The sequence below is a fragment of the Lissotriton vulgaris genome, chromosome 7 (assembly GCF_964263255.1).
Source record: "Lissotriton vulgaris chromosome 7, aLisVul1.2, whole genome shotgun sequence".
In the NCBI taxonomy this organism is placed as follows: Eukaryota; Metazoa; Chordata; class Amphibia; order Caudata; family Salamandridae; genus Lissotriton; species Lissotriton vulgaris.
In genome coordinates this window covers 340,093,234-340,121,019 of record NC_141695.1, presented here as the reverse complement: position 1 = coordinate 340,121,019, position 27,786 = coordinate 340,093,234, and the positions used below count along the sequence as shown (strand labels likewise).

Here is a 27,786-nt window from a genome sequence, read left to right as displayed (position 1 = left end):
TTACAGAGCACCGTCTGACATATTGGAGGGAAACCAGATCAGAGCTTTTTCCTCCCTACGCGGGCAGGTGACCTTTTGGAAGACCCTCCCCCTGAATGTGCCCAGCCGTGTTGCGCTGACAAAGATGATAGTCTTGCCTAGGCTATTATACTATTACGCAAATATCCCAGTATATGTTCCAACCCGGGTATTCAAAGAGCTAGAAACATCGCTCCGGAACCTCGTCTGGAATACTGGGAGACCGCGCGTGGCATTGACAAAGCTATATGTGCCCACAAAGGCTGGGGGCCTCGCGGTAACGAACCTGGAATTGTACTTCCTGGCGGCACAGATGCAATGGGTGACGGGATGGCTGAGCGGCAGAAACCTGGGTGATACTGCCACGGATGTCGCGATCTGGACCCATACGCAGATCTGCACGTTGTTTCACCCCCTGTCCAGGGTTCCCTGCCCAAGACAGCTGCACGTGGCTGTGGCTCGCAGATGTTTCATGAGTAGCTTGAGGCTAACTCGTGAGGTGAAGCCCTATGCCCCGGCGATCCCGCTGCTGGGCACCCCCAGGGGTGGTGGTGTGGTGACGGGGGCAGACTTGGATAGGTGGGTGCAGGCCGGAGTAGAGACCCTGGGAGATTTGTACGTAGACGGCGCCCTCCTTCCCTTCGAGATGCTGGCCGGAGACACAGGCCTGCCAGCCGGGCAGTTTCTCCTTCATGCGTCTATAACACACACACTTGCGCGCCCCTGGGGAGATATGACCGAAGAGCTACAGACACACCACTTTATGCAATACCTCCATGTCATGGGCAGTGGGTCCCATGCGATCCACTGGCTAACACAGGCTCACTGATGCATACACAGCACCCTACTCACCAGGTGCGCGACAAATGGGCGGCAGACAGAGGGAAGGAATGGACGGACAGGGAATGGGTGGTGATACTTGCCGGCCCAGCCCATGTCCCACGCAACTCCCGCTTTAAAATCATACAATTTTACATATTACACCGTGCATACCTGTCGCCAGACAAGATCAACAAGTACTTCTCAATCACCACCTCTGCGTGTCCACGGTGTTCCCTGGTCAGTGCGGACCTCCTACATATGCTCTAAGCTTGTCCTAATATATCAGCATACTGGAGCACAGTGACCACCCTGCTGAAGCAGAGTGTTGGCGAAGACTTGCCACATACATGGGACGCTTGTATACTGGGACTATACAGGAGGACCAAATTCAATAGAGTGCCGACCCGGTTCTGGGATCTGGAACTCATCAAGGCCAAACGCCAAATCACAAAACGCTGGAAAAAGGACGAACCCTCACACATCAAACACTGGTAAGCCTCTTTTGATAACTGGGCGAAAGCGGAGGGCGTCATACTGCGCAGAGAGGAGACGGCGGGACTGAGGAAGTTCCCAATTGCACAACTATGGGATGACACCCTGAAATCCTTCCAGCGGGCAAGCTTGGATCAGGGAATTGCTTAGCTGGCGCCCCTTTCTGAGATGGCCTCGGGCAGAGGCTGGAACAGACAACATCATACCCCCACCGCTGCCCCATCAGCTTGGACGAGTGGAAGACATAGCCCGCACCTATGTGATGAGACACATTGCAGAGCCATGGTATGATAACCGCTTGGATCCCCCAACCCTCCCCTAGCATTGATATCCTTGCATCAATTAGATACTGCCGAACCGCTCCCCCCTCCCTGCCCGCCACGGGACCTCGATCGCCCCACGCCTTTGTCCTGGACCGACGTTTACCTCCGCGGACACACATTGACACTTTATTCTCCATGTTAGCCCTTCACTTTCACCCTCCTTCTGCACGTTACCTTTTCTTTTTTATTCTTTCCCATTAAGTGGAGTACGAGTGTCATGACAGCTTTCCTTTGACACGTCTGTTATACAGTTGTGAATATAGTATTGTTTACAGATGACTGCTTAATCTGGATAACTCACTATGCGACCTTACAATAAGGGATACACCGCATGCTAATCATTAGAAGAGACCCGGAGAAGGCGTGCGACCCCCAGAACATGCCGCCTCACGTCACATCACATCTAATCCCCATACCCCAGAACACACCGCCATTAAGGCCATGCAGGACCACACTCTCCGAAGCCCTCATTTCTTTTCACATAATCCATCTATTCTACTAAGAGCAACGAGATGAGTGTTCGATAATTCACTACGTACCATCATTATGCTGTATTGTTGCTAATGGTGTTATGCAGACTATGTGTATCATTACCCATTTTTCAATGCCAAAGTATGTAACGGAAATAAATGTTGAAAAACTAATAAAATATATTCAAACAAAAAAAATGAACTCCTGGATCCCCGGGGCACATAACACGTAACCGCCCTAACCAAGGTAGGCCCCAAAGCAAACCGAGCCCACTAATAAAGCCCCATTCTTCAGCATGGATGGGCGACAGCTTAGGCCTCTTTAGGTAATGGTTCACTGATGATTTTAGAAGGAGGCAAGCGCTAGGCCACTATTGGTAACACAGTCAAAGAGTGTTAGTGACATCAGATAAGTTATGGTCTCTCTATTGGCTACGCAGACTCAGGGAGGGAAGGGTTCAATAGGAACCTTTTGGCAGATTTGGCCTTGTGAGAAATCCATGGGAGGCGGGACCCTCAGTGATGACACCTCTCTGCCCGCTGGATGTGTGATTGGTGGGAAGTGCAAGAGGAAAGTCTGGCTCTCAAAGGCCCCACGACCAGGGTGACTGATGCTGGACGCTGGGGATCACGGTTCGATCCCCGGCTCCGGCGGTAGGGGTCTGCCCAGCACCATGCGACTCTGGGCAATAGCTTGCTTGATCTTCCCAATGGCCCCCAGCGCCAAGATACCCCTCAGGGGTGATTTGTGCGCTATTCAAGTAGACAATTGACAATTTTTATTAATAAACTGCATGATTACTTAAAATCTTTACAGTATAAGATAAAATTTAAAAAAAAGAAGCTTTATGAACGTCCCGACTCACCCCCTCACAAGTCCCATCCACACATAAAAGTGAAAGTCACTTTGGGTTAAACATTAACATATTAGTCCTGATTAGCTGTCCAAAGCAGAGTTCTTTTAAAAGGAGTGATGTATAGGTTGTACCAGTGTTTCCCAACTGATAAGGGGAGGCACATGAAAGTTCGGTAGAGTCAATTCATGTACCAAGAGCTGTTGACGAAAGATGGATTCTTCGTGGGTCTTTAAACCAGCCCAGGTTGGATAACTGGGGCGGAGGGCTTCCAGTTACTTTGCAGACAATGCCGTTAAGTGGGAGTCGAGTGCCATTTTTACCTGGTGTATAAATTTCGCAACTCTGGCTATCAAACAGGTCGTGGAGACTGAGAGGCACCAGTCCGAAGCCTCTCTGCAAGTTCTATAGTCCGTATTCCGTAAAATCGGAAGCAGCAAGCGATGGCGATCATTGGCCAGCTTTGTGCAGCAGCACAGCAAGTGTAGCCAGGATTCTCTGCGGTAATTGCATAGACGACAGGCCAGGGTGCCATCCGTACGGGCCCATTTGGGGTTGAAGTCCATGATCCTGAGGGCCAAAAGTCGAAAGTACAAAATTTTCTTTCTCGCGCAAGTGGATACTGGATCTTGCAGGTAAGGTTGGGGTTTACCTGGAATATATGATTTGTCCAGGGCCTGAGTTAGTGGATTTTGCCGAAGAGATGCAAGGTCAAGTCCAAAGGAGATGATCCGGACTTGGCGCTTAACTGCTTGGGCCCAGGCTGAGAAAGGAATTTCGTGCAGGGGCAAACTCCTTCTTTCGATTTTCAATGCTGCAATAGCTTGTCCTACCTTTGAGTACCAGGGGGAGCCCACCTCATCAAAGATTGATTTTAGGGAGTGCTTTAGCGAATGTTCTGGTGCTTTCAATACTCTAATATAGAGTTTTAAAAGGTCCCCCAGTAATACCAGCTCAGGTCGCTTAAGGCCTATTTCTAGCCTTAATCTAGTGTTCCTTGCGTATCTAGGGGCCTGTAGCACCATCTTATAGGCTTTCGCTTGGGCGGCGTTTACCACTTTGTCAAATGCACCAGGGTAGGCTATATGCCCATATGCAATGGCAGGGATCAGTTTTGCCCGGAGCACTGTCAACATTGGTTCTGCTGAGGGACTGTCCAAGCGGTGGCATAAGCGTCTTAGCGACAGAATGGTTTTGTTAATTTTAGGTTTAAGCTCCTTCAGATGTTTGACTGCAGAGGCACTCTCAGAGACCCAGGTGCCCAGATAGTTGTAGGATGGGGCACGTACTGGATTTACATTTTAACCTGCTCTCCTAGCGGGCATCTCCAGTGCATGCAGTAACTGGATGCCCAGCGTCCTGCAGCCTCTGACCTGTCTGCCCAAGACACAACCTTTGTCCCAACCACCCCAGGATGGGTTAAGCATAGGGGTCCTCAAACAAGACCCTGCGGTTAGGGATTCTTAAGTAGGATGGGACAGCCATCCATTGAGAGGAGGAGGACAAGGACAACTACACTTACATAGGAAAAAACAGAGTGGGGAAAGAGGGTGGAGGGATAGCTATCGTCTTTAAAAGAACATACTCCTGCAAATGGGAGGACCTTAATATACCGAACAGCGAAGCCGGCCTGTTTAAACTACTGATATCTCCTAACTACACCCTCTCCGGAGTTCTCATCTACTGTCCCCTTGGCCCTGCCAGCTCATGGGCTGCCGTCCTCCCAGAGCATATAGCACCCATACTTATTAAAGCCACCAACTTCTTGATCATTGGAGACCTAAACATCACTTCAACGAGACATCCTGCCCCACCAGCACAAATCTTTTGCTGGACCTAGCAGCGTTGAATATCACCCTACATAACTCAGGCCCAAACCATAAGGCAGGGAACCTACTGGATCCTATCTTCTCTAATTTAGATACTATAACATGTAGGCCTCCCCTACCCATCCCCTGGTCGGACCACTATATGGTAGATTTTTCCATTACAATCGATCGATCCTCTAAAACCCCAGCAATCCCCACTGAACCAAGGGTAACCAGAAACTGGAAGAATCTGGATTCCAATCAATTTAACTCCTGCCTCGAGAACACTAGGCCCCTCACCAAGGTTACCCGTATCAAGGAGGAGGCTGTCATCCACAGCTGGCTCGCCTCTGCCATCAACATGTGTCTACCTCAGCGTAAGCAAAAGTACAATCTGCACCACACTCCCGCCCCTTGGTTTACAGACCAGTTGAAAAGGGAAAAACCATCTGTAAAAACCTTGAGCGGAAGTGGCGCATCCACTATGACCTATGCTCAAAGCAGCTGTACAAAACGGCCTTAGCCAGGTATCACTCACTCTGCAATACAGCCAAAGCAGAATATGTCAACCTGACCGTACTAAATGCACAAAATCGCCCTCAGGCGCTTTTCAAGGTTGTACAAGAACTTACAGCTGCCTCCTGCCAGCCCAAAGCCCCATGTCTTGATGCAATACAATGCAATACTTTGGCAGAATTTTTCATCTCCAAAATTGACACTATCTATACCGACTTTGGAGTCCTAACCCCTATCCACCCATCTACTGTGCAGCCGACGCCAACCAACTCTTGCGAACCTGTGGCTCCTGAGCATATACACCCCTCTCCTTCGCAGCAGATCCTTGCCTGGGACCCTCTCAACATCACTACACTCCTTGATATCATCGGCAATATTAAATCTGGCTCTCCAATGGACCCTATCACTCCACAAATACTACAAACCCTAAATCCTCCTTCCCTTAATCTAATTCTAGAACTGCTTAACACCTCCCTCAAAGAAGCCAAGGTCCCCAATGCATGGAAACATGCCATGATAGTGCCCCTACTGAAAAAGGCTAATGCTGACCCCAACAACCCATTCAATTTCCGTCCCATCTCACTCCTTCCAGTTTGCTCTAAGATTCTGGAAAAGCACATCAATACTCAACTGACCAAACATGTTGAATCTAGGAATATTTTACATCAATCCCAATTGGGCTTTAGGTCAGGTTTCTCGACAGAATCGACACTACTGGGGGTTTCTGAGACCATTCATTACTGGGTGGACAATGCTTGATTTAAGTACCGCATTCGATACGGTTTCCCATTCCATCCTTCTTGACGCTCTTAAGTCATCCGGCATCACTGGCTCAGCCCTCAAGTGGCTCGCCAGCTTCCTCTCTGATCGTACCTTCCAAGTTTTTTCCCTCTTCATCTTCCTCTAAAATCTATAAATCTGCATACGGCGTACCCCAGGGCTCCATCCTGAGCCCCATACTTTTTCATATATATGTTAGACCGCTAGCCACCATCGCTGAGCAAGCAGGGCTCACCATTTACTCATATGCTGATGACACTCAGATCATCTACTCACTTTCCATGGGCCATTACTCCACTCCATCATGCCTTTGCGCGGGACTTAACAACATTGCCACCTGGATGCATGTCAATAAACTAAAACTGAATGGGGGAAAAACAGAACTCCTTCTGTTTGGCCATAATACTACCTTATGGGGGCCCCATCACTGGCCGCTACAAATGGGTACCCTCCCTGCCCCTCCAAAACAGCACGCAACCTTGGCGTCATCTTTGATGACCAGTTGTCCATGAAGCAACATGTGGTGAAAATCTCCTCCACTTGTATCACTATCATTAAGTGGCTTAGAAAGAACATCTGGATGCTACCTCAGGAAACACAGAAAACCGTGGTCCAGGCTTTAATTACATCCAGACTGGACTATGGCAACGTTCTTCTCCTGGGGGCTTGCAAGGAGGTGACTCTGAAACTACAGACTGTGCAGAACATGGCGGTCCGCCTACTCTGCAAATTACCTAACAAGTCCTCCACATCCACTTCTCTACGAAGCCTTCATTGGCTCCGTATTGAAAGTCGTACTAAGTTCAAGGCCCTCTGCTTTATGCATAGAATCAACGCAGGTAGGGCCCCACATTATCTTAGAACCTTAGTTCATCAATACTGCCCCTCTCGCACCCTCCGATCGTCCAACCAGCACAGGTTTCAGGTCCCTAGGATCAAGAGGGCCAGAATGGGTGGCCGCTCTTTTGCTTTTTTGGCCCCCTCCCTTTGGAATTCTCTTCCTCTTTCCCTGCGCACTAAACCTAGTTACCTTAAGTTCTGCAAGGATGTGAAAACATGGCTATTTAACCAATAGGCATTGCTTATCCTGAGTCACTATTCTGCTGGTACACTCCCCTCTTCCGGTTCCTAGCGCAGGGAAACCTCCGGGTAGCTGTGCGCTCTATAAACTTAAATATAATAATAATAATAACAGAATCTTGCCCCAAAGACTAATTTGATAATCTTCCAGTGGTTAGACCTTCTCTTTGTTGAAAACGGTTTGAATGGCGCCCTTCTCAGGGAAGGTATTGTTTGAGACTTTTTCTGGACCCTTGGACAGCTGCTAGAACAGCTGATTACTGTGAAAGCCCAGTGTTTCCAGCCTCTCCGGTCTGTGTGGTGCACGCAGGTTCATCTGCAGCAGAGCATGCCCTGTCCATTGCCCCCTACTCTTGTTACCCTCACTTGTGCACGTAACTCATGCTTTACTGCCACTAGAGTGCCCACCATCTCCCCACTGTGACAAGTCGTCACCTGTATGGTCACTCCTCTACGAACAAAGTGATGGCGCCTTTCAGGTTCCACAAGGGGTTTGCGCCTTATCCTACAGGAGAAGTGTGGCTCAATGGTTAGAGCGGCAGACCCTGATGCAGAGGTATAGCGCGGGACCAGGGTTAAATTCCCCGCCTCGGCGGGTCTTGGGCTCAAAATTCCACAGACCCGATAATTCTCGCCTCGGTGCCTATTTCAATCATGGAGTCCCACTCTGCAACTCTGGGCAATAGCTTGTTTAATCTCCACAACGGCCCCCACAACGCTAAGGATGCCTGGCCTCCACCTTGGGGGTGCCCAGGAGTGGACGCCTCACAGGGAAAGCCAGGATGGGTTCCACAGCGGTATTCGTACAAGCGCCTTGAGACCCTTGCGGGTGAGTAGTGCGCTATACAAGTATCAATTTACATTTACATTCAGCACTTTAAGGGTGAGTGCAACTATTTGAGAATCACTACACCACACTCTGCTACCAGTAGTGTCAACAGCCTACTCATTCAGGGTGCACTTTGAGGGGCAGGTGGTGGGGCCACACTCATCTGAGGATGAAGGCCTATGAGTACGGCTAAAGGGATAGACTGCGGGGGGGAAGAGAAAGATAGAAAAACAGCGACATGAATAGTGTAAGCATGGATAAAAACCATTGGCGAGAATAGGTAGATAGACAGTAAGGATCATGGCGTGGAGCAAAGAGGGGTCAAATGGGACAGCCTGTGTTCACCAGCTGACTCCCAATTCAAACTTTGGGGCCTTAATAATTGGCCTGAGAACACAACCAACACCCACCTACAGCCCGTGCAGACACTTCTGCACACTACTTATATCTCACCTAACTTGCGCCGCATGAATCGGAATAAAAGATTATTTCTTTATAGAGCGTCATGGACCATCTAATTTCGTGTAATTAGATAAGGAGTTAGTTTAAAGGCATGAAGAATGGGGGGCGTTGCTAATTCCCGACAGAGATGGCGGTTCGTCCGTAGCTCTTTGAGGCGAACGGAAGCGGACACGGACCAACACTGCGTCTAACCCTCGCTGGTGGAGCTTAAATTGGAGGACATATATTCTGAACATGCTGTGAGCATTTTGCAGCTCTTTCCGACTATCTACCGAGCCGAGGTAGATTACTTGCCTTATCTTTACTCCAGACGCGTCTCTGTGTTTTGCCCGGCTGCCATTTTGTGACGCCGGTCGCGAAGCGGCTTCTTCCTCACTGTGCTTCTTTCCTTTTACGCTGTGTTCTCCTAGCTCCTCAAAATCTCTCTCTAACGGCGAATGTGTGGATTCTGGCACTGGGAAGCGCTAATCTCCTAACTAAATGGTGATTCTACAACACTTTTGGCCACCATTTTGGGAATTCAGTTTTGGGCAGAGTCTCTCACAGAACTTATTACCTTTTTCCTAGCTATATTTTTCCCTCTATTTTCAGTGCCTCATTCTATGTCCACAGGCTCTTCAATAATGACTTTTCCTGGTAATAACTACTGGATTTTTAACATTTTTTGAAACACGCTGTTCAATAAATTTCAAGTTTACTCTCATAAACAGCTTCTCAGTGCTGACTGGCGGAACTTATTGCCTTCTTTCAATTTTCAGTTATTGGTTATTGATTCTCTGACCACCAAGGAATTTATTACACAAGGAAAATATGACGCTGCATGTCCGGTATGCTTGACATCCTTTTTTGAGGAAACAACTGATATCTCACTGTAGCGCTTGATCAACTTCGAATTTTGACTGCGCATATTTACAAGCAATTATGAATATAGGCATTGATACTCTTTACGGATAAGGCGTTCTCATCTACGGAGATAAGCAAGGACTGTAGGTTATCTGATGGAGAGACTCTCACCTTTTTCTCCAATTGTTTTATGAAGTTGCTCTGCTTGTTTTCTCATGCTGAACCAACCTTTGCAGTATGCTTTATTACCTAATGCCTAGTTCACCTATAACAGCCATATCTCTTGCTGCAACATATTTCTTGTGATGTATTTCCCTCATGCTACCCTTTGCCAGTATCTCTTCATGTTTAACTGATTCATGTATGTTTACTTACTTGCACTCCCTTACTTGCATTGTTGTGAACATTAGGTACATTTGATGCCTTTATTTATTTATATGATATACTATCACATTGTAAGGTTACCTTATGCACCTTTAATCTGGTTAAATTTCCATAATCAGTCTCCTATCCTATCTTCTATCTTGCATATGGGTAAGCAACTTAAAGAGGTGCTTCATTTAAAAAATACTTCACGTAAATTCCTAATTCACACCAGCTCAAGATTTCAGTGTTTAGCTATGGAGGATCCAGTCTCCTCTTCGCCCAAAAATATGTCATCTACAGCGAATGCTCCGACTCCGCCTGGCACTAAAGCAACAACCAAACGGCTAAAGAAGGACCCTCCTTCTCCTCCTGCACAAACTTCTTCAGTTACTCTGGACCTATTACTAGAAGAAATTTGGGCCTTACGTCCATTTGTTGAGGAAACTACTACCACCTTCTAAGAAACTACTTCTACGCTTCAGGAACTTTCTAATAAGTGGTCATGTGTGGAAAGTCGCGTCACTACTCTGGAACATACAGTTGAATCCTTAAGTTCTTCTACTTCTAAGATCTACTCCTTATGTTCTCAAGTTTCCCACCTTCACAAACAGATTGAGAATTTGGAAAACAGGAACCGGCGTAACAATCTCCAAATATATGGTTTGCCGGAGGGAACAGAAGGGTCAGATTCGATCTCTTTCTTCAAGTCCTTCCTTCCCAAACTTCTCAAACTCCAGGAAAACACCAACTTGAACATTCAAAGAGCTCATAGATTGGGCTCCTTATCACACAGGGCCTCTTTCTCCTCCACGAGCAAGCCAAGAGGAATGATATTGTATTTCCTGGAATATACTGACTTATTAACAATTCTGGCTGCTGCCAGGGCTTTGAACAAAATTACTTGGTCAGGAAATACGTTATTTCTCGCCCAGGATTACGCTAAACCAACAGCTGACCGACGAAAGGAATTCTTGGCACTGAGACCTCAGTTACGTTTGATTGGTGCAAGATACGGCCTCTTTCACCCTTGTCTATTTAAAGTGACCATCAACAATAAGACTACCACTTATGAAGATCCACTAAAACTCAAGAGTTTCCTCTATTCCTTCCAGACTGACTCCATGGATACTTCATCCGCATCGACTTCCAATTAGTCACTTTTTGTTCTTATTGATTTTTTGCTATTTGCATATGCTTCACCTTGCTTTTGATGTAGATATCAGACTTTTCTTTCTGAATTTCATCGCTGGTATTAATGTGATTACGATTCTCTATAACTTGTTCTTATGCTCTTCCAGTTTTCCCTCTGGGGTTGTTCTACCCTTTTCTAAACATGTTTCTCTTTTTTAACTTTATTGTTCTTATATTACTTGTTCAACCTCGCTTTTTCTTTTTAACAGGTTGTTTCGTCCAGCCCTCCTCCCTTTTCCCATGTTATCAGCAGTTCGTTGGTGCTGTTTTCCTCCCTGTTTCCCTGGTGAGTTTGGATGGCGTCATTGCTCCGTGTGGCCTCCCATCCCTCCACCCTTTGTATGATCTGGAACTTATGTAAGTTCTTATTATTCTTTTAATTTTTTCCCTTTTGCTCTATCATTTTTCCTTTACCGCTCCCCTCTTTCCCTCTTTTTTCAGCCTTTTCTCTACCCCTTTTCATCCTTTTATTTCCTTCTCTCCTATCTTCTTCTTATCCATTTTTTCTACGAGGTCTTCTCCTTTTACCTCTTCTCTTCTGTATCTTCTTTATTGTATTGTTACTCCTATTTTTATTCTCTTTTTTAAATTGCTTAGTTTTTCTATTAGATTTGTTCATTACACTGTATGCTTATTGCTTATCAATGTTATTTCATCTCAGAAACATTCAGAGTCACTACATGGAATGTTAAAGGTCTAAATAACCCTATTAAGAGACAACAAGTATTATCTCATTTAGCTAGGTTAAAAACAGATATTGCCATGTTACAGGAGACCCATTTATCTGATTCTGAAACCTCTAAATTGAAAAGATTTTGGGTAGGCAATGTATTTTCTTCTCCAGCTTTAGGCAAAAAGAATGGAGTTGTGATTCTGTGTCACAAAAAGTTTAATGTTTCTCTTGTTCATCAGGAAATTGATTCAAATGGTCGTTGGGTAATTATCAAGTTACTAATAGATAATGTACCAATCGTAGTGTTTAATGTTTACGCTTCAGTTACTGTTGATAACAATTTTTGGGTACTTGTTTCAGACAAATTACTTACTATTGATGATGAATATATTATTTTTGCCGGCGATTGCAATCAAATTTATGATCCCATCTTAGATAGACGCTCCTCAGTTAAATTTGTGCACTCTAAAATGCATTCCCAATTCACCTCTACCATTCGACGTAAATCCTTAGTTTGGAGACTTTGTCACCCAGATCTTCAGGAGTACAGTTATTTCTCCCCTCCACACAAAACACAATCCTGTATTGGCTATCTCTTTTTTAGCAAATCCCTTACCCAACATGTTCTTCACTCAGACATAGGCTCTATCCTAATCTCTGACCACGCCCCGGTCGTCGTTGATTTTGATATAGTTCCCTATTCCACATCCTCTGGCAGGTGGCGTTTCAATACCTCCCTTCTTGCTGACCCTAAGTTCTCCAGCCAATTCAGTTCTTTTGCTGCTGACTTTTTTGCTACTAATACGGTTCCCGACTCTTCTCCTACCATGATCTGGGATTCTTTAAGGCGACTGCACGAGGCTTCATAATCTATTTTGTTTCTCAGAAGAAAAAGAATTTTGAAAAACAATCTACCCAACTTCTTACAAAAATTAAACAATTGAAATATGCCTATTACCATTCATTTACTGACTCTTCTTTAAAAGACCTCGGGCCATATGTAGGTAAATTGCGAATACCGAATCCTTAATACCGAATTTTACCGAATCGGTATTAAGAATTAGGTAAACGTGATGTAGGTAAAAATTCGTTAAACATTACCGATTCGTTGCAATTCGGTATTAAATACCGAATCTGAACAAATCGGTAATAAAAAAAATTCCGAAAGGCTATTACCGAATCGGTGTTACCGAATCCATTACCGAATTCGGGAATACCGATTCGGTAATTCAAAAAATAGCGTTTTGGTGAATCACCCAATCCTGGTACACCCAATTACTTCCCAAACAGGAAGTTGCCACACCCAGCCAGGTGCACAGGGCCTGGAGCTCACTGTGAGGCAGGCAGGCAGGCAGGAGAGCTGAGGAGCCAGCAGCAACACAGCCACAATCAAGGCAGAAAAAGTACAGAACAAGCATTGAAATGGCAAGCCAGGACAGGGAGAAGGAGGGAGGTGATAGAAAAAGAAAACTCAAGTTCAGCGACAAGGAGCTTGAGATCCTGATCCAGGATGTCAGGTCAGCCAAGAGTACCACAAGCTGTTTGGAGCCCAGTCCCACCAAGTGCCAGAGGCACAGAAGAGGCAAATCTGGAGTGGCATTCGGGACAAGATCAATGCCATAGGTGTGACCCTGCGCACCATAGAGGACATCAGAAAGAGGTGGTACGACCTCAGAAAAACAGCAAAACTGAGGATGGCAGAGAGACAGAGGCTGGCAGGCAAAACTGGAGGAGGAAAAAATCAAGCCCCAGTACCAACACCACTGGAACAGATGGTGGAGTCCACCATCCAGCCGGAGAGTGTGAGTGGCGTGGGAGACGCAGACAGCTCGGCCAGAGCAGCTAGAAAACAAGGTAAGAAGCATGCCCAGCATGCTGCGCTACCCCCTCCCCAACCCCAACCCCCATAGTGGTAAAAGTGCTCCCACTCCACACCATGTCTTACTGGTTACCTGCAATGCATTCTGGGTGATGTAGTCAGTGGGAAGTCATGATCAGGACTGTCAGGGCAGCAAACACAATAGCATGGTAAAAGAGTTGGATAGGTCAGGACAACCACTGTGCACTGTAGGCATGTAGTTTAATGTAATGCCATTGCAGACAGAGCATTGAGTATATTTACATTTGTGTCATTACAGGCGAGTCATCTCGCAGTGCAGCTGAGGGCAGCAGAGGCAGGTCAGCCAGGCCAGAGGGGAGGCAACATGATGAAGACAGCATGCCTGCAGGGAACACCAGCTCTGCGCCATCGCAGCCAGCCGATCCTCCACCACAGCCATCACCACAGCGCCAGGGAGGGCCGCCATCCCCTCTAACTCAGTCACCACTGCGACGTTCACCAACACCACCACCACCACCACCACCACAGTCAGGCAGGAGGCATGCCGTCATCACCCTCCAGCAGATGGAGGAGTCGGAGGAGGAGGGCAGACAGGGCGAACAAAGTCCTATCGGAGATAGATCCAACAGGGAGCGGGCTGGTTCTGCATCCGAGGGCGCCCACATCTCATCACGACGCCGCAGGGCAAGGCCGGACAGTCCAGTGGCATCTGAGCAGGGTGACAGTGTGTTTGCTGGACTGGAAGGCAACATGCTGAAGGTCCAGCGCCTGCAATGGAGGGAGATGAAGTCAATTCACAGGGAGGTGGCAAACATAAACAGACATATGCACAAGATGGAGAAGGGCATCAGTGCCATGGGGGAGAATTTGTGTGCAGGGATGGAGAGGGTAGCTACCTCGGTGGACAACCTCTGCAGCCAGCTGGAGCAGGACCGTGTTGGCAGGCGCCGGGAGAGACTGAGACTCCAGGACTATACCAAGTCGGTGAACCGGCTGGCCACTACGACATCACTGATGTGTCGCCGGTCCATCGCCATGCAGGAGGAGATGGCGCATTGCAGCAGGGATGCGGCCAGGGGTATGGTGTCCATGACCTCAGTGCTAGAGCTCATGCAGAATGCCAAGGCGTCCAATATGGAAGGGGGGGGGACAGTGAGGAGGCTACCAGCCGTGGTAGCATTACACCCTCACCCACTGAGTGCAGGAGGCGTAGTGGACGAAACATCCCAGCACAGGAACAGTCCAACTCACAAGACAGTGTCGATGGGGAACGTGCATGTGCAGCATGGGGACGCAAGAAGTGAAGGACAATGGCTGTCTACATGCATGTGATGGGTGATGTAACCCATGTCCAATTGGACAATGCTCGCAATGCTGGAGGTGTGCCAAATAAACACCTCTACATGTAATTTGAAATGGCTCTGTGTCGTTACTCACTCAGAAATAGTTTGACGTAATCTCTGCCCGTCTTGTCTCCCATCATGTTCAATAGCAGCACCAGCTGTGCTGAGATCTGGCTGAGGGTTGTCCTCGTCCTCGTCCTCTGACTCAGTTAGTTCCACTGATGTTCCTTTTTTAGTGGCCAGATTGTGTAGCATTGCACACGTAGCAATTATCTTGCAACATTTGATGGGGCTGTACAGACGTGCACCTCCTGTTTTGTGGAGGCAACGGAATCTGCTTTTGAGCAAACCAAAAGTGCGCTCCACCACGTTGCATGTGCTCCTATGTGCCACATTGTATCTCCTCTCCCTTCGGGTGGTTGGGTTCAGATATGGTGTGAGTAGATACGGCCGGAGGGCATATGCGCTGTCACCTATGAACAGAAGTAAGTGGCATTGATTGGTGTGACCAACAGCTTGTGCCAGGGTTTACATCAGGGTGTGTAACATTTACTTACCTAGTATGTATCCGTCGGCAAATTCACCAGCAAGCAGACGTGTATGTATGCCACTGTTCTTGAAGATGTAAGCGCCGTGGCTACTCCCGGGGTATTTTGCCACGATGTCTGTTATAATGTATTTGGCATTGCAGATCACCTGCACATTGATTGAGTGGATGGATTTGCGGTTTCTGTAAATGTATTCACTTGCTGCAGGTGGGCAGATGGGAATATGGGTCCCATCAATGCAGCCGATCACGTGGGGGAAATGGGCAAGTTGATAGAACTCCAGCTTGGTTCTCTGCAGCTCCGCCTGTGTACTGGGGAAGGAAATGTAATGTTCCATTCTGTCCATCATGGCGTCCAGGAAGGTGTTGAAGAAATGGGATAGACAGCTCTGTGACACTCCACCCACTGCTGTTATCACACCCTGGAAACTTCCTGATGCAAGGAGGTGCAGGCAGCAAAGTACCTGGACATGGGTGGGGATTGCGTGGGCCCTTGGTGTCTGATGCTCCAGATAGGGTTTAAGGTCCCGTATTAGCTCCAGGATGGTGTCTGGGTGCAATCTGTATCTCTCATGTATTTCTGGGTCTGTCAATTGGAACAAAGTGATGCGTAATCTGTACACCCGCTCTTCACGTCTCCAGATCCTCATTCCTGCTGCTCTCAGTCGTAGCCGCCTTGCAATGAGGTAGAGGCCTGCCATTGTGTTCACACTGATGCATTTTGGGTCTGTTTATATGCACTGCTCCTGATTAACACATGCTCCTGAAACGTGCTAAATACCGATTCGTTATTACCGATTTTGGTCAAATTCGGTATTACCGAGGTTTGCTACATAGCATTTATGGGGTTTTTACCGATTCGTTTATACCGATTCGGTATTCATTGTTTCGGTAATGTCAAGTCGGTGAATTCATTTTTTACCGATTCGTTATTATCGAATCAATTCGGTATTACGTACATCTCACATGGCTAAATAAATGTCGGTAACACCGAAAATGACTCTTTTTCGGTGTTACCTATCGGTATTTGGCCACCTACATATGGCCCTGCATGTCTGCTAAAGTCACTTTTAATAAATAATCCACTGATGCTGCAGTTTCTTATCTCTTGAAAAGTAGCGCACAATATTATGGAGGTCAGAACAAAATGGGAAAGCTCTTGGCCAACTACCTAAAATCCCGCCGTGACAGAACTAGGATTACATCCATAAAAAATTCTAATGGTGATTCTCTTTTTAAAGATGATGATGTCCTACAAGAATTTGTCTCTTTCTATAAAAATCTCTTTACTCCTGAATAACAACCGCTTAAGTCTGACATATCCTCTTACTTTCAAACTCTTACTTCTCCTTCTTCGCCCAAGTTAATTTTGACTCACTTGAAGTGGATATAACTTTGAAAGAGCTCTCTCCTGCTGTTTCAATCTTAAAACGAGGTAAGGCCCCTGGCCCCGACAGATTTACCATAGAATTTTATGCTCATTTTTCACAGCTTCTCCTTCCTCACATCCTTTCTCTCTTTAATTTTTTCATCACGAATGGTTCTTCCCAAGGTACTTTTCAAGAGGCTATGGTCTGTCTAATTCCCAAAGATAATAAAGATGCCTCGTTTGCAAAAACTACCACCCGATTTCTCTTGTAAATATAGATAACAGGATTTTTGCAAAAATACGCGCACTGCGTATTGATCCCATTTTACCCGAACTTATTGGCCCAGAGCAATCTGGTTTTGTCAAAGGACGATTATCCTCTGACAATTCTAGAGTTTTGTTCTTAGGAAAGCATCATCCTTACATTATCCCCTGGCGGCCATTACCCTTGGCGCAGAGAAAGCCTTTGATAGGATTGGTTGGGATTTTATGTTTCACGCTCTCAAATGGATAGGCTTTCCCCCCAAATTAATCTCACTTATTTCCTTGCTGTATTTTGGCCCTAGGGCTTCTATTTTTGCCAATGGTAAAATCTCAGATTACTTTTCTTTTTCCAGAGGTGTTTGTCAAGGCTGTCCCCAGTCCCCCTTGTTGTTTATAGTGGCAAAGGAAACCTTTCTCACAAAAATAAGACAAGATACCCAAATTACTGGGTTTCAGCTTGGTTCAGACCATGTTAAACTGTCTGGCTATGGTGACGATATCCTATTATACTGTTCTCATCCAGATATTTCTCTCCCTTCCTTTCTTCAACAAGTTGATCTTTTCTCGCAAATCTCGGGTTATTGCCTCAGTAGAGACAAACGTGAGGTTTTACCCCTCAACGTTCTATGTCTCCCCCGCTACTTTGATCAAACAGGCTTTTCCTGGCAACCAATTAAACTAAAATATCTAGGTTTATGGTTCTCCATTAATATTTCTGACACTTTAAAATTCAATTTTGAATACATTACCAAGAAATTGACTGAGTTAATTACCAGATGGCATCCCCTTTTTCTTTCATGGTGGGGCAGATTAGACTCTATTAAAATGATGTTAGCCCCTATAATTCTATATTCTCTTTCTATGATACCTGTTCGTATCCCAAGTTATTATTTTAAACGAATAGATTCGATCCTGCTGAAATTTCAGTGGAAAAATAAACCTCCTCAGATAGCCTTATCAAGTCTTAAGAAAGAAAAAATGAATGGAGGTCTCAAGTTTCCTGATTTTAAATCTTATCACCTTGCTTTCTCTCTTAAGCAAGCTTCCAGGTGGTTGTCTATTGAACTCCCATCCCATCCTCCAGTATGGCTATCCATTGAAAAATACTTTGTTTCCCCTTTTGATTTACCTGAAACTCTTGCACTTTCTGCCAACTCTTCTTTTTTGCAATCTTCGGTTATTGCTCATAATGGTCAACTTTTAACTCCCCATCTACCATCTTCTTATCCTTCTTTAATCTCGCTGTCTCAACAGCCTATTTGGCACAACAAATTACTACGTATTAAAAACCGGACCTTTTATTGGAAATCATGGAGATCTAGGGGTTTACTATGGATCTCTCAACTTCTGCATGCAAATAGACCTTCATCCTTTTCCGATCTGCAATCTCTTTTTCATCTTCCTAATTCTTGTAAAAAAACAATATGATCTTCTGCTCCCTGCCCTGCAGCATTATCTTCAATCATTACCTCCTTCTCCTATTCTTCCTCCTTCATGCTCCACTATTTTTTTCTCTTCTGAATATGGCTTCTTCTAATTCTAGTATATACAAATGTCTTTTATCTCCTACAGAACGGCTCAAGACAAAGACTGACTTTGTTTGGGAGCAGGATTTGTCCTCTTCCTGGTCAGTTTCCCTTTGGGACAAACTCTGGATTAAAAATTCATAAAACCTCAAGGGCAGCTAACACCACCCAAACCCTTTATTTTATTTACCAACGCTTACTATACTCCCCTGCAAGACTGACTTCCTTTTCCCCAGACCTTTCATCTGCATGTTGGTCTTGCTCATCCTCTAATGCCGAATTACTACACATGCTTTTTCTATGTCTAAACATATCTATTTTCTGGAAATCTATTTGGTCTCGTATTAACGTTATTTTTAACACAAAAGTCCCCTTCTCACTTCCAAATGTTTTCTTAGGTTTCCTGTCTTCCTCATGGGCTCAATCCCCGTCCCATTTTAAACCAATTGACCTTCTGATAGCTATAGCATTACACTTGATAACCTCCAACTGGAAAGATTCATCAAAAGTTACTTATTCAGCCTGGTGGAATGCCATATGTTTTCATCATAGACTAGATACAAATTACGTCACCCCTATTTCCCTGGCAATTAAGAGAGATTTACTATGGATCCCTCTTACTTCATATCTGTCCACTCTCTCTTCCTCACATCCCTCCACTAATACACAAGCTAACAAACCTGATGAAGTTCGTAAACCGCCATGATTATTCTCTATTCTCTCTCTCTTAGCATTCTGTACAATATCATTCTTTCCTCTATTTTTATAGTTCTTTTTACACCTACATCTTTATTTACAATGTGGATTTTTTGAAAATTGTTTCTGCATTTCTTCAATTTATTATTTCCCTTTCCCTCCCCCTTTTTTCGCTCAGACATTATTGTTTATTGATTCTTTATTTGTGCATCTTTAATGTATGCTTTTATATTTATATTTATATTTATACTATCTTATATGATGCTTTCCTGTTGTACTTATCTTTGTATTTGGGTTCAATAAACTTGAACTTAAAAAAAAGGCATGAAGAAATAGAATGTTTCTTTGGAGGGTTCACAGGCACGTGGAAATGAATTGATTCACACCCTCCTTACCCAGAAGGTGTATTTCTCATTCCTGTGCTGTGGAGCTTGGACCTCGGACCTCTGAAGTTCTGCATTAAGGTCTTTGGCCTTCACACTAAGGGGCGTATTTATAAGGAAATAGCAGAGCCTTTCGTAGCGCTGCGGTCTGCCATATCTAAAATGCAGGGATTTGCCATATTTACAACAATACGGCACACCCCTATGTTTTCCCTAGCGCTGGAGCTAAAAATAGCTGCCTAGCACCAACACAGTCACCCTTGTCCCATAGTGTAAATGCGCCTGTGTTGCAGAGAATGATTGTTTATGCACACAAACAATCAATAATGGTGATTTGCTACTTCTATGTGTGCTGCATTCTACAGGGACACCTTCCTGCATATTTTGCTCTATCTATGTGTGTTGCAGGATGCAGCACACATAGAAAAAGCAAAAACGAGCAGAAATACAAGTATTTCTCCTCCTTGTGCCATTCTAATGCCTGCTCTCGCATTGCGTTCGTTTTTGGCGGTGCCCCAGATTTTCTGATCCTTATAAATCTAAGGCAGAGTCAAAAAGCAATGGGTGTTGCGGTGGAACACACACTGCAACACCCATTACAAGCCCCTTTCACACAGAAAACTGTGTGAAAGGGTAACATATTACATACTACTAAGAGGCGGTAATCACAAAAAGTGGCTTAACGCCACTTTGTAAATATGTTGCAGAGCATTGCACCACCGGAAATTGTTAAACAGTGACGTTCTGGTGGCTTAATCCCTTTGTAAATATGTCCCTCAGTGTCCGGGGCTGGCACCCTTTCACTATCAGCAATAAGGCGTGGCACAATAGAGCCCCTGCACACAGCCCTTGAAAGCTCAGCCTCTGCATACAGCCCAGGGACCCTCCCCGTCTCATCCCCCGGGCCGTAAACATGCACACCTTCTGTACTGAAGCTTGCGACTCTCCATTTTTATCCAGGCATGGGACTCTCGCACCCTCTATGACTATGTGTGGGACTTATGCCCTATACCTTTACATGCTTCTATATCGATGCCTGTCCCCTATTTTCAGATCTGACACCATTAATTCTCCTCTGTCTAAGGCCCGGGACTCTTACACGCCCGCTGCATCCTGTAGAAGGACCTCACAGGTTCTGTGTGAAGGCCCTAGACTCACATCATCTACCAATGCCTTGAGCACTCATGTCCCTTACAAATAACACACTATAACCTGTTGCTCTCCCCCGTTAATGAATGAAGCCATCACAACGAGTAAGATGCTGAAAACCTTTATTTCTTGAAACATGTTGACAGGCACAGCTGCTGCAGGTAGCTTGGATACATACAGAAGAACCCTGTCCCACACACGCCTTCCGATGTCACAGTCATGTAAACAATGGAAGAATGCAGGTTCAGTGGGAGTGGGTGCAGCAGGCTGGTATTCCCTCTTGGAGGCTTAGCTGCTCTCCCCCAGGGTGTGCTTGTCAAACAGGTACTCGCCCATGCCATTCTGGGGCACGCCCAGGCGCTTCAGGTTGGTGATGTAATCGCCAAGTTCTTTGATGGCCTTCACCTGTTCCTCCAGGTACTCAGACTCCAGGAAGTCACACAGCTGTGAAAAGAGACAAAACCAGGGTGAATGACTAAAGAAACAGGAAGAGTTTGAAAACACATTGCTGAAAGTATGGCAGAGTGACCCGGAAGGAAAAGAAGAGGACTGGCGTTGAAATTCCAATGTAGGAAAGAATTGATTAAGGGTAGGGGACGAGTCAGTGAGCTTATAAATAAGTAACTAGCCTACAAGCTTCTTTAAACAGAGCAGCCCACTAGTACTGTGGACAACCGACCACTGCAATGACTTTTGTGGGGTGGGGAGGGAGGGAGCCTGTAAGCCTATGAAGTTTAGTTTTTACGCGACAATGCTAAAGCTTACATCGCATAGAGTCTCTTGGATTGGCTGCATTGAAAAAGATGGAGCTTATTAGTTTGCTGGAAACAAAAGACTGGTCTGTCATTGACGTGTATTACATAAGACATTTTCAGGTTGCGACAGATTGAGTGAGGTAACTGGACATTGCTCATCTCCTTGCTCATACATTTTTCTGGCCTTTGAGTGAATTATTAAGTGTCTCCCTTACTGGTGCAGCAGCCCTGGCATTGGCGCAATGGCATATACTATATAAGGCCTTTTGTGTGGTGTCTTACTGGGAGAAAGAACCTGACAGCAATAAGCAGTAAATGGTTCCTAGACCAAGCTACGAGGAAATGGTGCCTACTTTTCAGGGTCTAGCATGTGACGGAGTCAGAAGAGTAGGGTGGAAGGAAGCTGGCCCTGGGAAGTGCTTTGAAGGGTCTTCAGGTCTCCCGACGACAATGCAGTGCTCAGTGGGGGGGGGGAGGTGGGAGGAGGGGTGAGAAGTGCATTGCTTCACTCACACACTAACCAATACCATAGTCCTAATGAAAAGCATGGATACTTACGTGGGGGTCAACTTTATCGGTGGCCACCTTGTGCAGGTCCAGCAGGGCCTGGTTGACGGTCTTCTCCAGCTGCAGGGCCGCCTGCATGGCTTCCAGGGTGTTGATCCACTCGTCCCGGTCCGGTTTCTGTAAAAGTTGTAGAGTGAGTTAGTTTAGCTTGGTTGCCCACAAGCTGTGACTCAGCACACAGAGGAAATGGTTAGGAGGGATTCAGGTGAGGACTAGTTAGGGAAACAGGATTAGCACAAGAGGTGATGGAAGATCCCAAAAAGGCACAATCAGAAGACACTCCTGTGACTAGGCAGATCGCTCTGGATCTCTTGGCTCAGGTAGATTCCTTTTGTGCAGGTACAAAGTGCAATTGGGATTATATTAGGACAATAAAAGAAAGCAATAAAAAGAATGCACCACATTGAAGAATTAATAGACGGAAGTCTATTTTATTTTGAAGTAAATTGACTATTTTTGTTGTTGTTAAGGTAAAGAGTGAAGATTATGTTTGGGATATTAGTTAAGATCAGCTATAGGTTTAGAATTAACATGAAGATTAAAGTTAGATTTAGGTTCAACACAAAGGTTTCTATCAAGGTTAAGCATAAGTTGTACTAGGGTCGGGGGTTAGCATCGGGGTAAAATTAGAATTCGATTAATGATTAGGTTTAAGGAACGGAATGGCGGAGTTGTAGTCCAAACCATAGAATATCGAATATCGAATATCAGTGGCCACAATATCGTGACCAAAACACCAAAAAAAAAAAATATTAAGGTGGTAACTGCTAATAGGTAACTATACATTTACTATTCTTAACTCCACATCCAGGTACATGGGAGCTATTTGTATCTTCAAGAAACACTTACATACTATAGCCAATCTATACAAACTTAACTGTCAATATATTGGTCACAATATTGTGGCCACTCAGTATTTTGGATCCATACCAGATAGCGATAGATGTATTGCTGAAGCCCAGAACTAGGTTTACAGTTGGATGTAATTTGAGAGAATGAGCAATGATTTTGTATGCTAATGCAGTCCTCCTATACACTCACCTTGACATCCTGCAGAACCACACGCCCCCCTCGCTTGTTCTGGTATTTCATGAACTTCTCGGCGTGCTCGCGCTCCTCATGGCTCTGCTCCTTGAAGTACTTGGCCACGTGGCTCAGGGCCACATCGTCACGGTCAAAGAAGTAGGACTGAAGACAGAAAATCATAGAGAATGTCAGTAGCCAATCACAGCATCGATTGAGTGAATGGTCAGAGGGTGGCAGTCTCAAGGCAGTGTCCTTGAAACCTGGAACATGTTTCATTCCTCAGGGTCAATATCTCCTATTTTTGTTTAAGTAAAATAAACTCTTATCGCTCCTCCTATTGGTTCAGTCCATTTGAATTCACTGGACTTGTGCCCTTGAAACATTTAAAACAAATGAAAACCAGGAGTGTAAAAGTTGCATCATTGTGAGGCGGAGTCCTATGGGGATCTTCAGTGCATTCACTGTGGCTACTCTTTTAAAGTTTCACAGAAAGTCCATACAAGAGCATTTTCTTTAGCACTTGCTATGCTCATAATCCAAGTCTCTAAAGTGTATATTGCACCTAAAGATGGCCTAAATTAATGGCTTTGCATTCCGACCCTAATCTGCCCTTTGATCTACAACTGTATTCCTTCTCAGACTTTGGGGAGGGCTTAAAAGAATTCTATTTGGTGCCTCGCCATATATTTCAGGCAACTCAATTGCCCCCAGAGTTTTAAGCATGGATTTCAGTTTTTCAAAAATTGTAATATATTCTGAAGGTGTAATCATACCACTTCTTTCTGGCGCTATCACAGGGAGGGAGGTACAAGCAGACAGTGATGGGAGTGCTGTCCCAAACCATAAAGGAGGCGGGGCAGGACGGCAGATCTGCTTCCTGCACACCCCGGATGCAGTGTAAGCACACCAGAGGCCTTTCCTCTCCGACTGTGGCACAGCAGACACAGAGGGACGGACCTAGAGCCCTCCAAAGCTACATCCTCCTCTCTCCATGGACGAAGCACGAAGTACAAGGCTGACATGGACTTGCAGAAACGTAATTAAGGCAGTGGGGGTGCGGTGGGAGGAGGAGAGAGAAAAGTAAAACTAGAACTATAGATTTAAACTGTAACAATGAAGTAGCTGCTCCTGCCCAGGGATGCAGTAATTACTCCACTGGGCCTAGATTGTCTCGAGCTTGACCCCAAGGGGAGTTTTGATTACTACCACATATCTAAAGTTTTTATCCTTTTGTCATTGTTGCAAACCCTACTTCCCCCCTACACGGTCAGAGCAATTAACCCCTCCCATGCTCGTGACGGAACCGTTCCGTCACGAGCTTAGGGTGGGGTGGGCTGTGCTGGTGATGGAACAATTCCGTCACGGCCCGCTCGCCGCGCCTGCGTGGCGCTGATTTCGCGCCTGCGCGGTGCGTTCTATTGAGCGAGCTGGGCCGTGACGGAACCGTTCCATCACAAGCACAGCCCACCCACGGGCCGTGACGGAGCAGTTCCGTCACGAGCACGGGACCGCCACGCGGCCGCCTTACCCCCTTAGCGCTGCGACGGAATAGCCGCCACAGGGAAGGGGTTAAGTTTGCAAGGTTCCTATGCGAGGTGCAGATCTAATCTAGGCACTCTTCTCAAAGTCAGCCAACAGCAGCACGAAACACAACCAATGCACTCCTGCCTGTGCCAACAAGTCACTTCAGTGCACACATCCCACCAATGTCATTTACACAGGAGCTGTGGGTGGTCTAAGCACCCCCCACCCAAAGCTACATGAAACCCAGTCCAGGGCCGGACTGGGAACTAAAACCGGCCCTGGCAAAGTGCTTGGCCCCCCCTTTCCCCCGCAGGGGTTTGGGGGTGCTGCCGAGCTCTTTGCCAGGGCCGGGTTTCTGCCGACAAAAACAGCCCCCTGGGGCCCAAAACCGCCCCCACCCGTGCGGCGCAACGGGAGATTGCCCGGTGCCAGCTACGGCCAGTCCGGGCCTGCCCCAGTCAAGTCTTTAAGTGGGATGAAAAAACTGGGGTGTCTCTCAAAGGGGTGGTGCCAATGTAATTAATGGCGTGGCTTAAAACACACAAGCTAAAAATCTGTGCTTACCATAGTGTGCAGCCGGACTTGTATTTTGCTGTTTCTGTCATTGACTCCACATATATGATACTACTACAAGTCAGGACCATTGTCTTTGTCAATGTTTGTTGGTTGCATAAGATAAATAAGCAGCAACTATGACTTGTATATAATAGTATTGAAAAAGCTTCCACTTGGTGACACCACAACAATGTTTTCTGCACCTGAATTTCATAAAAGAGAAGGGAAATCCAGAGAGATAAGGACTCGCTTCAGAAGATTTCCCTTTTTCTCACCCGGCAAGACATCATTTCGTAACTTCTCCTCTAGTGAGAAGTGAGCGGTGTCAGCACATGCACATGATGTGCCTGCGGTCACTACAGTCCGGAAAACAAAAACGGACCGCCTGTGCCAGCCAGGGCACAAAACAGAGCTCGATAGAGACCCGTTTTGAGGCCCTTTTAAAAAAACACTGCCGGTGCTCAGCACCAGTGAGACCCAGTCCACTTAAAGCCCTGCCTCCAGTGTAGAGATACCCACTGAAGGTGGGTGCCATTCTGGCAATCTGAAACAGGTGACAGCACCTACCGGCCGCACAAGCGACAGTCGTAGGGCTACAAATGCACTACCTAACAGCTTGCACTTACTATGGAGAAGGACAGACAGCGCCTGTACTCACCATGGACCAGGGCACAAGTCGCGGGTACATGCAGGAACACAGCGTCCACCCACTCTTTTCATAGGGTGGGCGCCATCCCCCCTGACAAGAAGTTGGGCCCCACAGAAATATGCTGATCTTGTTCCGGTGTAATTTTCAGACACCGGGCCACATTCAGCAGCGCCTGGACGTTGCCTGCTTTGCATTCCCAGCAGCAATGTGCAGGCAGCGAGGGAGCTTTTTTTTTTCACCTCCAGCTGGGCTGAAGTTGAGGGACCATCAGGCCTCCTTTTGTTTGAATATCCTGACTGGAGGGGGCCTGGAACCTCACACCTAAATGTAAATGCCACAGGGGCACACAGTTTGTTATCTCTTCACGAGTCCTTAAGAGAGGCAGCTTTTGCCTTTGTTCAGTCCCTGTATATAATAGATACATGCACTGTAAGAATGTCAGGTGTGTTGGTCTGTCCCAGTATTTACACAAATAACAATTTCAAAAGCACTATTGTATTTCTTTTATAGCGCTATGCAACTCAATGGAGTGTGTCAAAGCCCTTTACGTAATATATACATTGACAATAAATCATGTACATGTGTAAATCAATGTACACAATGATTTACATGAGACAGGGAGGGCTACAAGGTGTAGGAGTCACATGTCCCTCATACCTCACCATGGTCTTTTAGGATTACAATGTATGAACTGCAGGTAACAAAAGGATCCTAGTGTTAAAAGCAGTAACCCACTTTACTATCTACATAAAATGAAAATCTGTCATCTGGGTGTAAGTTGATGTTCTTTGGAGGAGACACATTTACCCTCTCTACTACTTTGATTCAAATGGGCTACTTTACAAAACACAGATTTTTCCAGCAAGTGCATTAACCACCAGAGTTATCTCACCATTATTACTAATCCTGAGATTTTCTGGGCACCTTCGCAGCAGATGCCTTATCCCAATCAAATATTTAAAATTGTAGACTTTGTAACCAATTAAGATTAACAAATCTACTACGATGCTTCTCCTTGTTGCCAATTTCTTTGTGGCAGGACTTTAAAAAAATTATGTATTAGTTGTGGCCCAGATTTTGTGTCTGGATTGAGCCACCTTTTTTTGATACAACCCCAACTCCATATCTCATTTGTTAGGTTTCATAATGCGCTTAAATGTACTCATGATATACCTGCTAAACATATGTGTGGGGTCTTAATATCTGACGTCACTTCTTGTGATGTCACTTCCAGTGAGGTTACTTCCTGTGATGTCACATGTCGTGACATCATGCGCTGTGATGGCACGCATCATTATTTCACTTGCATTCTGCCTAACCTTGTTAGCCCCCCCCCCCCCCCTACCCCCTTCCGTTTGTTAGGACTTGTGTCCAGCCATGGACAGGTATAAATAGAGGGTGTATAGCTAGATGTTGAGTGTGCAGGAATGACAGAACTTGCACTCACTACGGAGAGGAAGGACAGAGCTTGCAGCCATAATGGTTAATAAGGACAGACAGTATGTACTACTCACTACGGGGAGTAGAGACGGACAGACGGCGCCTGTACTCACCATGGACAGGTAGACGTAGGAGGCGTACAGCTCGGTGTTGATCATGCGGTTGATGGCCGCCTCGCACTCGCGGTTGTAGTTCTGGCGCACCTGGGACTCCATGGCGTTGCTGATGGTGGGGTTGTTGGCGATAGATGTAGGTGGAGGATGGATAAAGTTTTCAGGAGAGCGCTGGACTCGGAGCCACGTTCCGTTCAAACACTGTTGAAGCAAGAACACAACTCAGAGCTGGGTTTGAAGCGAGGTCGCGCAGAGCCTGTATTTATACCCGGAGGGGCGTTGACAGAAGGGGACTGACAGTGCTACCCACCAATAAGAAGAGGCGCTCGTTCATCTGCGCGTCATGCCTCTCATGGTGACTCAGCACTTTTCTTGCACATCATCCTTGTGTTTTGGAAACCCGAACACCTGATGCTCCCTTCTCATCCCGGCTCATATCTCGGGAGTGGCTTGACAAGTGTTTCTTCTCTTCAGTAATCTGGCTCAATCTTGCCAGTACAGGAGCAAGTGCAG

General features: G+C 46.0%; 1 protein-coding gene across 2 annotated transcripts in view; it reads right to left on the bottom strand.

The window, feature by feature from the left end:
- The window catches only part of LOC147701531 (ferritin heavy chain B-like), a 177,036-nt gene extending 149,509 nt beyond the window's left edge, over window positions 1-27,527 (bottom strand). The window contains exons 1-4 of one of the 2 annotated variants that reach the window (XM_086930209.1): window positions 27,274-27,527; window positions 23,008-23,154; window positions 21,958-22,083; window positions 20,750-21,088 (exon numbers count right to left, since the gene is read on the bottom strand). In XM_086930209.1, coding sequence (XP_086786335.1) covers window positions 20,933-21,088; window positions 21,958-22,083; window positions 23,008-23,154; window positions 27,274-27,375 — 531 coding nt within the window. In that variant the 5' untranslated portion in view covers window positions 27,376-27,527 and the 3' untranslated portion in view covers window positions 20,750-20,932. Of the gene's footprint in view, window positions 1-20,749; window positions 21,089-21,957; window positions 22,084-23,007; window positions 23,155-27,273 lie in introns of those variants that run through there. The other variant, XM_086930208.1, reaches the window with a different exon arrangement.
- Window positions 27,528-27,786: the final 259 nt, after the last annotated feature.